General features: G+C 38.6%; 1 protein-coding gene across 1 annotated transcript; it reads left to right on the top strand.

Annotated features, from left to right (window-relative positions):
- Positions 1–219: 219 nt before the first annotated feature.
- LOC142496507 (transcription factor HES-5-like) lies at positions 220–2,106 on the top strand. Its single transcript, XM_075603182.1, has 3 exons — positions 220–361; positions 664–838; positions 954–2,106. Exons 1-3 carry the CDS (start codon positions 299–301, stop codon positions 1,160–1,162), a joined length of 447 nt encoding a protein of 148 aa, XP_075459297.1. The 5' UTR covers positions 220–298; the 3' UTR covers positions 1,163–2,106.
- The last annotated feature ends 10,599 nt before the right edge of the window (positions 2,107–12,705 follow it).

Below are 12,705 nucleotides of genomic sequence, written 5' to 3' on the forward strand. Positions count from 1 at the left end.
TTGGAATAAATCTCTTCAATACTGTAACTTCATCCCATAGCTTGCCCCCTGCTTTCTATATTATTCTGTTTTGTTACTCCAGATGCCACCTTTGAATGTGACACACTTCCATTGTACCTGCAGTGTCCCTGATTGGCTGATGAGTGTGGGAAGCTCTGCAGAGCTAGAGCCTCACACATTATTATGCAGAGTGAGGGGTATAAAGAGGGGAGGGTTTGCTTCACTAGCTGCATATCACTTGGATCAGATATCAGAGGATACTTCCAGGCATCCAGCCGCTACTCACTGACTGTGCGGGATGGCTCCTTGCAACATCAGGATGCAGGGTGCTGATAACAGCAAGTCAAAAGGAGTCAGAAAGGTAGGAATTGCTTTCTGTTTATAGTGCTGAGCTCCAGGAGCCATGGGGGGGAGGAAGGGGTTATTCTTTGCAATTAATTAATTTATTGGGGCAACGGAAAAAAATGAGTATTGAGTAATGAGTAATGGGTTGTGATGCACATTCAACTTCCCAGACCGCAAATGTCCCTACTTCACATGATGAATGGGGCTTTTGTAGATTGGAAAGCTCTTCACATCCTTTTTTGCTACCTATCCTAGAGTACAATAACTCACTGTAAAAGCACATGGGAAATTCTAATGACTTCATGTTTTCTTCTCCAGATGAGGAAGCCTGTGATTGAGAAGATGAGGAGAGATCGTATTAACAGCAGCATTGAGCAGCTCAAGACCTTACTGGAGAAAGAGTTTCAGAAACATGAACTTCCATCCAAACCAGAGAAAGCTGATATCCTGGAGATGACAGTGAGCTTCCTGCAGCAGCACATGGCTGAGAAATGTAAGTGTTCAGTGGTGTCTGGTTCTAAAACAGGGGAGCTGATCCTCTTAAAACAAAAGCCAAAGTACAATATTAAGTGTAATACAAGTCTAATCGGGTTTTTTTTCTTCTATAGCTGCACCACCATCCAACCAAACCTACAGAGAAGGTCACTCCAGATGTCTCCAGGACTCCTTTCACTTCCTCTCCCTGCATAAACAGACAGAGGCTCGGGTGAAGCTGTCTTGCAATATCCATGGAGTTCACACTGTGGCAGAGGGTGTATTTTCTTCTGTGTTACCCTGTCCCCAGAGCCCGAACAAAAACATCTGGAGACCTTGGTAGAGAGTTTTTACTGCAACTTGAAAAACATTGTTCTGTGCATTGTAAGACTAGCTGGCATCCATTCGTGAGGTGTTACCAGTGACAAATATGTTTTATCGTATAAAGCTTGTAAAATACTGTAGATAATGTGATGGTAATGCTCATTTTATTGTGTTTTATATTAAAACTACAGCTCAGTTTATATTGTCAAACGTGGGGATCTTATATTATATAGTGCTTATGAAAATGGTGCATTTCAGTGATTCGGGACCATACATGTTTGTTCATTTCATGCCAGGTATTTTCAGGAGCCAGAGCATCAGCACAATGTTTTCCTTCTAAGAAGAGAATGTATTGAGTTAATCCGAGGTATAAGTAATACAAGGTATATCCATGTTAATTCAGGGGAGGGTACCCGGTGACACGTTCGGTCTCCCAAAGCCCTCGTTACATAGAACATTATTATTACAGTTGTTGTACAACTATAAAGAGTAAAGCTTGTGTCAAGCTGTTCATTTGTTAAAACTGTAAACGATTTACATACGTTGATCTGAGCCCCTCGATGAGAGTAAAACTGGCATTATGTTGTATATTACAATATTTGTATTTTCGGTGAAGATAAACGATGTTAATACTTGATAATATTCAATATCTGAAATATACTGTTAAATGTATTATCACATTGTTGGTAGTGATGTCTCAAAGTTTATTTACAATGAGATTGGTATCTGCTGTAATATCTCCTGTTTGGAGGGGCAAGCAAAACTTTCATACATCTGCATTAGCTGCAATGTGCACGGGAATTCTCAGCAAATCCCATATAATATGTATGATATGCAATATTTGCAAAAATACGTGATTATAAATACATTATTGTTGTATTATAGAATCCGTTTATGTCTGGGAATTTTAAATGCATTCTCTATTAATGCAAATGGCTTCAAATGTCTGAAAATAAAAGTATTTGGGAGAAATGTGAATATTATTGTTTTACTTTATTATATATTTACACACATGCTGCTATTGGCACTTTGCAAACTAGGATGTCCGTAGCATCTGAGCCCTCTTGTAATATATCCAGATGTTGCCAGTTTATTACAATTGGACCCTTGCTGCATGCACCACGTGACAGAGAATATTTTAGGGTTTCAAATAAAACACATGATAAAATAGCTATATGACTTTGCCGTTGAATTTCAGGTTACCATGTCACACACTATAAGGGTTCTTCACACATGGAATTATTGTGTACAGAGCTTCCAAAACATCACTATAGACTTGAAGAAGAGACCTATGAGTTTGGAAAGCACTGTCATTTTATAATCTATGAAAAACTCTCATCGCAATTTTAAACAAATCTACACTTCTCCATGTCCAATGTGGCTACAAAAACGTAAACTATTTAAGGGAGAAAAGACACCTAAAATAACAGCAGTAATGATTATGACTTCACAATTTCCAGGATCTACCGGTATATACATTCTTCTACGGATGAATAATATTACAGATACCCCAGTAAATGGAGTTTTCTGGATATCACTGTTTGTGGCTTGGGGTGGGGAATCGGGGATATTTAGAGATGTCCCCCTAGTACACCGGTTACTGGGGCAGTCCCAAGTAGTGGACAAGCAAACCCCAATCAATCGATGTTATTGACTTGGTTAGAAATATCCAATCACCATTAAAGAGAACTAGATTAGTAATTAGAAGGGGGGTGGGGCAATAATCTTAAAGTGTTTGTGTATCAAACTTCAGTTGCAAAATTGGGGCAATAATATTATAAACAATCAACAGATTTATGAAGGGGGAAGTCCTATTGAATGATATTGAGTGATAGTTCTTATCTCCCAGTGCTGTTATTGCACCAGTTTTGCTGCTGGGATAGTCTAATAAAGAATACCCTTAATCTTATTTGCTTGTTCCTTTAATTTTCCAAATAACTACTTCTTTCCATTACAGGGCACTTTCCATTACAGGGCAATGTGCATATGTCGGCACCATACAATACAAGATTAATAATAATCATAATCATAATAATAATAATAATTAAAAAGGGTATCAATATTTTGTCAGTCTCTCACGTGCCAAACGGGGTCACAAAACTTTGCACCAACGTTTTTTTTTTTTAAATCTGGTGCAATTCTTTTGCACTAGTTTCCCCCCAATTTTATAGTGGGGAGAAAATCACTTCCTTTGGTACACCCCCATCCCTAAAGTCTTATTAGGTTACTGTGCTTCTATGGTCAATTAAGTTTGCAAGTTCATAGATAAAGCTCCGGCAAGAAATGCATCAAAAGGCATATTTTGTTGTTTATTTTTTGGCTGCTATGCCTATTAAATAATTAAATTGTATCTGCCTCCAGCCCTTCGTCTTTTTTTGCTGTGCTCAGCCTTTTTCTACCACTATACTTGTTTGCAATAAATAAAACAAATACTCCCTATTATACGCAACCACATTGTACAGGTTTTAAACACACAGGTAATATTTCATCTTAATAAGGACATTTTGCAACGTATTTTACAGTTGTTATTTTGTTTTTCCCCTTTCTAAAAATCAAGATACTACCCCATCAAGTGTTACTCCTGAGTATTATGCATACATAATTGCAAGATTGTTCATTACAAATATTAATTATCTTCACAAATACGTATTTCCATATTGTATAAGATTGTCTGTTTCATTTTATAAACGACTCCCCCATAGCCTCTGAATGCTAAACATTACAGCCCACACAGATTCCCTGCTCTTTGATGCTTCAGTTAATGAGCTCACACTAACCTGTCAAGCACACTTTATCACACAGAAGCATCCGTCTGCACTCCGAGAATTCATCAAAGACCCTCACTGCAAAAAAAATACATCGTGCACAATGTAATGAAAATACGAATGCAATTCAATTACATGCAAATCTTGAACTGCAAGGTTCCCTTGATTGTAGTATTTATTACATCTTGTTTATTAAACCCTGAGTTTCACTTGGACTCTAACTTTTTGTATCTGTAATGGACGTGTTATTGATGTAACATGGAGATCTGTGGCTTTGAACATGCTCATTTTAATAAAGTTAACTAATTTTAAAAAAAAAATGAAGCAACACTAATATTACTGCAGAAAAATTATCTGTATCAGTTTGAAAAGGTTTTAAAACTTATTAACTGAAAGTGCTGGAGTTTATTTTTAGTTATCGTTTTAATTTTATTATATGAAGCTATAAAAACTATGAAAGATTTCTAGCACTATACAAGCTAACAGAGTTTGTAAATACTTTGCAAATATTTACGTTGACAAATTTATAAGAGTTTGTTACAGCAACTAACTATGCCAACGTTTCCTCTACAGCAGGGGTGCGCAAACTGGGGGGTGCACAAACTGGGGGGCGTGCAAACTGGGGGGTGCGCAAACTGGGGGGTGCGCAAACTGGGGGGCGCGGCAGTTACAGAGGTCCCATGCTCTTCCCCAAAGCATTTAAATTAAATGCCAGGAGAGGGGTGAGGCCTCCGTAACTCACTTATCTGCTGTCAGCCATCTCTTCGGCGACGTGTCGCCATGACAACGCGCCATCAAATGACGCCGTGGGGTCAAATGGCAATGCATTTCCATGGCAACGCGATGTCACATAATGCCGTGATGTCATATGACGCAGCTGAAGGCATAGAGTAGGTAAAAAACAGAAAAAATACTGTGCGCTACTATCTAACTAACTACTAGGATATGTAATATATGGATATATACAGTGCGGTGACTAAACCATAAAAATATGTGATAAAGAATATTACCACAGCTCCCACAGTGAGATAAGTAAAAAATAAATAAATAAATTATATCACATAACCGTTTTATTTGGCGTTGTGCGCTGTTTTCTTTTGTTATTTGGCGTTGTGCGCTGTTTTCTTTTGTTATTTGGCGTTGTGCGCTGTTTTCTTTTGTTATTTGGCGTTGTGCGCTGTTTTCTTTTGTTAATTTGGCGTTGTGCGCTGTTTTCTTTTGTTTTCATTCTCTATAGAGTAGGTAAGGAGGGAGGGGGGGGGTGCGAGCAAGGGGGGAGAGCAGACAGGGGGGCACGAAAAGAAAAGTTTGCGCCCCCTGCTCTAGTGTAAGCTCTCATGAGCAGTGCCCTCATTACCTCTTTGTATCTGTTTGTGCATGTTTGTCCTCACTTGTATGTAACTGTTTATGTAATATATATAACTCTGTACCCCGCTGCGGAATATGCTGGCGGTACGATATAGACGATAATAATAATAGATGTTAAATGCTTTAAAAGATCTTTATACCTGTACTTATACATAAAGTTTGTTCATTAACTTACATTTTTATCTAACTTGCACAACAACAAAAAAATTTTGGCGAAATGCAAACCGAGATCATTCTTTTTCAGACTACTTTGTGCAAAAATCTATATATTTAATCCAGGTCAAAGTTAATATTTTATCTTAACCTTGAGGTTGGCATAGAGAGCAAAGGGGTAGATCCTCAGAAGGCCTCTAATTTCTACCTAATAAAGTTACATTCACTGAATAGGGAACACACATTATTTTTCTTATTATTAATGGGGCTCCTCAAAGCTAACGAGTGCTAAAAATAATGTGTTAGCAAAACGACCACCGTGACGTTATCTGGATCTGGATGAACGAGATTAACATAGCGTTCAGACGCATTATAAAATAGGGCAGAAAAAAGAGGCGCTAATGTGTATTCAGTGTATAAATTGTGTGTGTGTGTGTGTGTGTGTGTGTGTGTGTGTGTGTGTGTGTGTGTGTGTGTGTGTGTGTGTGTGTGTGTGTGTGTGTGTATATATATATATATATATATATATATATATATATATATATATATATATATATCAAAGTGCTCTATAAGCGTTTCCAAATTCTTAGTCAAAGTTGACAGTGTAATCTTGCAGCCGGTGAGAAATTGGGGCTTTCCAGACCACTAGACATGGCAGAAACAAGAAAACCTCTGGCGCATGGATAACACTATTAATATATATTCCTAAATGGAGATATGCTAAGAAGGATCCTAAAAGGACAACAATAGTATAGATAGTTACAACATTTACATTTATTTAAAAAAAACTTTGTAACTGAGCTAACATGGAGTTCAGTATTGAACCTGTAATAAAAAGCACCATATATTGGTACATTGGGGGGGTGCCGAGTGTACCTCCGTCTCCCGCGATGGGGTTGGACTATGGGCGTGTCTAGGGTTTGGTGCTCCTCCTCTAGGTTGCTCGTGGGGCTGATGGGGGCGGACCAGATCGTGCGCGATGACATCACGTCACCTGGAGCGCACCCACGTCACCATTTTGGGGCAAAATGGGAAATCAAAGGGCTGTATATAAGGAAGTTGTGTCACAACATTGCAGACTCCTTGATAAAGTGTATTTTATACACGAAACGCGTAGGAGGGTGTTTACCTCCTTTTTTTAAGATGTATCAATAAAGATTGTGGGACCAACTCTGCTGGCTGTGCGCAAGTTTTTCTCTCTTTCTTCAGGACAAGCGTACTTCACTTGGCTGCACGCCTATCAGGATACAAGGGACAGGGGCATCTGTGAGTACTATTCTTCTTATTCTCCTCAATCGTTTATTGTGAGTCCAGGGACCATCCCAATGAGGGTTTGATTGGGGTACTGACCATTCATCTTACCCTTCAGGGATCATTGGCCTGTTTGGGGACTTTACTTCACCATTATCTCATCAACCCCGTGTCCTATCCTGCTCATTTTGAAATCACATACCTCATATGATTGAAAGGATCTAGCGTCTGAGCGCACTTGTCACTAATTGTTGGAATGCCATGGCAAGAATGACTGGAGGAGATGCACCTGTCCCCTTGCACCTGACCCGGAAGGAGGAGCAGATCATCTCAGTGATCACACGCTCTCAGGTTGTGGGACTTCTTGGGCTTATGGATTCCATGGATCACAACAGACTATAGTGCATATATAACACACTATATATCAATCTCATTTATACATGTCACTTGAGACACAATGTAGAACATCAGAACAAACATTACTCTCTTATTTGCAGTGCATTTACACATACAGGTGAAGAGTACGTAGCTAAATAACGTATGTGACATGCTTATATGTGTGCACACATAAGATTACCAAACACTATAGGCCATGCATTCTACATTGCAATAGGGATAAATCAGTATAAAGTGATCCTTTGCCTATTTGAGGATAATCACAATAACATTAGTTTACTCAACATTTAAACAGTCATTATCTCAAAAAGATATATTCAAACCTAATTAATCATCTTATGAAAGATATATAAACACACACTCTTCACAGCACTTATCTCCTAAAAGTCAACATCACTAGCCTACTTCATCTTAAAGTTCACTGATAAATCTTGTTGCACCTTCTTCTGCTAACAATAATCCCACTGTTTACCTGTTTATTTCATAGGCCCGTCCCTAGGGTTTGTGCCGCCCTATTAAGGACCCCCCCCCCCCCACAAAAGAAATAAAAATAACTGTCCCCAAAATCCCCCCCTCATGTAGGAAGCAAGGGGTCTCTGTAGCTGAACCTCAAATAATGTCAGCTCTGGGGACCCCTGCTTCCTAAGATACTTACCTACTTAGGGGGTGACGGTATCTCCTGCTCAGGTTTAGGTGTACCATCACATGGGCCAATGGGAAGTTGTGACATCTTCGGCGGCATCCTATTGGCCCAAGTGAGGATTTGTCCATAGTAGAACACGCTAGCTTCCGTGCCCCTGCTCTCCCCGGTGTCGCGTTTGCAAACCAAACTTATTGTATTATAAACTGTATTGCGAAGCGCCACTCTCCCTGTAGCGCATGTGCACGAGCTAGCACGCCCGCACTATGCACTACTTCATTGCCGTCCTAGTGTTTGTTTTGACACGAGCTACGTAGCTCGCGCCGTAGCCTACATTATGGATGAAGCCTTACTCTCTCCCTCTTGCTGCCCCCTGAGACCATCTGCCCCTAGGCGATGCCTTATCTGCTTACCGCCTAGGGACGGGCCTTGTCCTGTGTCCCTCAAAGCATAATGTTCCTGTTTAATTGAATTCTAGACTTCTTAAGACAGCCATTGCAGCCTGCAGAGGGCCCCTTTACTCACCGGGCTCGGGACAGGAGTTCCTGTTGTCCCCCCTATCAGCAGCCCTGTGCACAGATGACAGGCTCTGTAAATGTGCTCACCTGGGCTATGCAGCAGGCCCTGGACACTTTCCGTGCACCTCGGTGCTATTTACCCCAGGTGAATCCTTGGAATCCCTGGCCACCTCAGGGATATCCCAATTGATTGAGACGCCCCTCTGAATTGCTATCGCTCTTACAGAGGCTCTGCACTCTTCCACACAGCAATGGAACTGATTGCCGTGGAAGGGAGTGGTCCCTCTGTAAAAGAGCAGTCCTACTCCCTCTGCATTGTAGCGTCATGTGATGCTGCATCCTCATGGAAACGCACATCACGTGACGCATCAACATCACGTGACATATCAACGTCACATGGTGATGCGTTGCAATGACAACGCGTCGCCGCTGTATGACATGCTGGTGAGTTGCAATGTGACGTCGTTACATCATGACGCCGTAAATGCACCCCCCAATTAGATTTTCTGATTGGACCCCTGTATGTTAGTATAATACATGTAATGGAAGGGTTAAATCCTACACTCAGTCCATTCCTATGGGTACCACTTAAGACCTTCCCTTGTCCCTTGTATTCTATTTGTAGAAATAACGTAATGCTCCTTAGGGTTTGGAAGTGAGTTTCGGCCGCTTGCAGCAGGCGCTAAATATCGTAGTGTTATTCTTGTGTGTTAACAGTAATGGAGGATTGAGGATCTTCGTAGCTAGGTTAAGTGCTCATTACCATATGATTTGCATATGAATAAACCTAAAGTCCATTAAAATATATTGTGCTGTTATTTTTAAGGGAAATGGCTGAACATCACAGTGCTAAGCACCTTTGGGGATATGCATTACGGATATTAATACGTTAAAATTAGATGACATTACGTTTAAAAAATGTGGGACCTTCTGAGGATCTATCCAAAAATTTCCATCTTTGCTGATGACATTCAATTGTGTACGGCAGTAAAATCAGAGCAGGATGTAATTTCTCTCCAGAAAGACTTGGAGAGACTGGAAACTTGTGCAGGTAAATTGCAGATGAGGTTTAATACAGATAAATGTAAGGTTATCCATTTGGGAAACAAGAATAAACAGGCGACATACAAATTAAATATGGAAAATGAGATGAATCCTTGATGGAAGAGGATTTAGGAGTGCTAAGCAATAGTGCCAAATGTCAAGCAGTAGCTGCAAAGACAAATAAGATCTTATCTTGCATCAAACGGCAGATAGATGGCAGGAAAGAAAAGCTAATTTTGAAACTGTATAAACTTTGCAAGTCCACATGTAAGGCCAGACCTTGAATATGGGCCACCACTCCATAAAAAAAGACATGGGACTAGAAAAAGTACAGAGAAGAGCCACAAGATTAATAGAGGGGATGGAAATTCTGACTTTTGGAGAGAGGCTAACTAAATTGGTTGTTTCCATTCCATAAAAGCATCTAAGAGGGGATATGATAAGTATATACAAATACAGTGGCGAGAAAAAATGTGTGAATTACAATGATAATTACGAAAATGCCATAGTTTTTCCATAATAACCTTCTTGAATCAAAATCAGTCATTTGTTAAATATACAATAGGGTTTATATTAACCAATTCTATGTCTTTTGAAACAAAACTATTAAACAAACAATGAGTAATAAAGAATCAGGTTATGTGCCATCCGCCCATGAGCTGATACAAATACAAATGTGAAATTAAAACCTGGCGCATATATACAATGATATTGTGATTATACAAAATCAAGGTGAATAAAGGATATATGTGTTACGATCGAGTGAAGTCCTTTTTTCAGACGTGGAATAGTGAATGAAAGGTCAATGGACTCAGCCCTCAATGTACATTGAAAAAAGTTTCTCTTTTGCAGCAAACAGTTATCCTGTGATATGAGACAAAAAACAGGGACAAAACATTGAGCAGTATTGTATTTTCAGCGATGAAGTCCTCCCTTATATGACTCAATAAGATGCCCACTTACTAGATTCAGGGTAGGCAGCATGCAGTTGAGAGAATCTGTATATGTGTTCCTCCAGGTCAGTTGGGACTAGAAAAAGTACAGAGAAGAGCCACAAAATTAATAGAGAGGATGGAAATTCTGACTTTTGGAGAGAGGCTAGCTAAATTGGTTGTTTCCATTCCATAAAGGCATCTAAGAGGGATATGATAAGTATATACAAATACAGTGGCGAGAAAAAGTGTGTGAATTACAATGATAATTACAAAAATGCCATAGTTTTTCCATGATAACCTTCTTGAATCAAAATCAGTCATTTGTTAAATATACAATAGGGTTTATATTAACCAATTCTATGTCTTTTGAAACAAAACTATTAAACAAACAATGAGTAATAAAAAGTAATAAAGAATCAGGTTATGTGCCATCCGCCCGTGAGCTGATGCTGAAGCAAAAGTGGGTCATGCAGCAAGACAATGATCCTAAACATATAAGCAGATCTTCAAAAGAATGGATACAGAAGAAGAAATTCTGCTTTTTAGAATGGCCTAGTCACAGTCAAGACCTACCCCCAATCGAAATGTTGTGGCAGGACCTGAAGCGAGTTGTCCATGCAAGGAAGCCTTCAAATGTCACTGAGTTTAAGCAGTTCTGTAAGGAGGCAAAAGTACTCAAAACTGATGTGAGAGACTGACCAGGAAATACTTCCTTGAATTTATTGCTGCTCAAGGGGGTGTCAAAAAAAAATGTTGGACATCTTTTTAAAAAGGAAAGTTATACAGGGATATAGCAACTAAGTAAACATGGGACGGATGTTGATCCAGGGAGAAATCTGATTGCCATTATTGGAGTCAGGAAGGGGAAACAGAATTGTCCTCTTATTAGACATCTTTAGACATGGTTGGATAATGTTTCACTGGCAGTTTGTGTCTGCCTTTCTCTTTATCAATAAACTGTAAATACAGATTTAGTATTTGTCTTTTAAATTTAACAAAGGTTGAACTTGATGGACATACTGTTTGTCTTTTTTAACCTCATCAACTATGTCTTCTCATGGCCAAATATCCCGTAGAACATGTATGGATTTGCCATATGCAAACTGTATTTAAACCCATGGTCATGTCAATATTTACTAAACCTCTCTAATTGTCCTTGTCAAAACTTTTCCAGGACAATGTTGCTTCTAGAACTTTATACAACGTAAAGCTTAGACATTCTAAAGAATAGACTATTTTGTTTTGTATAGTTACATAAATATATTGGGGGCTATGTATAATGTTTTGCTATAAGTGATTTGGTTGTTAAACTGACACAAACAATGTAAGAATAACAAGTTATTGCGTCTCTATGTGCCAATGTATGAAACCAATTTTTGTGAGCGTCAGCTTCTTTTTCACAAAGAAAAAATATGACACTAGAGGGTGGGATTAGAGTCAGATTTTGGATGTTGTCAGTGGCGCACATACTGTATGTAAATGATATGCAATATTAAACTTCAAGTATGCGCCACTTTTGTGAGCCATAAATGCGTCAAAATTGTTCAATTTTGTGCAGATTTTTTTGCTTTCGTTTTACAGCTGGGAGACTTTATTAAATAACCCCCTCTGATACCTGTCCATATACTGTCCACCTTAGGGCCTTTTTGAGCGTCAAGGCTTTAGTGTTTAAAACCTTCATAAAATATTCACCAGATGTTGACACATGTATGACGCATATTTCATTGTTTAACATGTTGCATCAAGTAAAAATCCTGAGGCATCTTGTAAACGCCATCTTTTTTTTCTAATTGGGTTTAGTGAAGTAAAGGAAGCAAATTAGCAAATAGGATTATCCTTAGTGCATTTGTGCTTTATTTATTCAATCAGATTAGACATGGGCAAATTTGTTCAAATTCAATTTGCAGGGTTTTTTTTTTTTTTTACAAATGTGCAAACTTTTGCCTAAAAACAAATGTCTTTGCAAACATTCGCTAATTTTTGCATTTTTTAATAATCAAGTTACAAAAAGGATAATCTATTGTAAAATGCGAAAAAAAATCCATTTGTGAATTCTAACGTTGGTGAAAATCTTTACTATCTTTAAATCTGGTTCTTTGAGTTTGACAAACATTTTTTCAATGAACGTAAGTATAAAAGTACATTTTTAAGGGAAGAAGGAGAAGAAGAAGAAGAAGAAGAAGAAGAAGAAGAAGAAGAAGAAGAAGAAGAAGAAGAAGAAGAAGAAGAAGAAGAAGAAGAAGAAGAAGAAGAAGTTAGCTCAGTTAACTGATAAAGCTTTGTATTCATTTCAGCAAATCCTGAAGCACAACAATAAAGTATTACAACAATAAATGTATTAACAAGAGTATTGATATTGTGAATTCATTTTAATTATATAAGCGCTGTGATTGGTACATATTTACCTGATACTAATACATGTAAAATAGGATATGTCAACATCTTTGTTATTTAATCAATCATACATGAATGTAACTGATGCTCAGTGCGGG

This window comes from Ascaphus truei, chromosome 6 (assembly GCF_040206685.1).
Source record: "Ascaphus truei isolate aAscTru1 chromosome 6, aAscTru1.hap1, whole genome shotgun sequence".
Classification (NCBI taxonomy): Eukaryota; Metazoa; Chordata; class Amphibia; order Anura; family Ascaphidae; genus Ascaphus; species Ascaphus truei.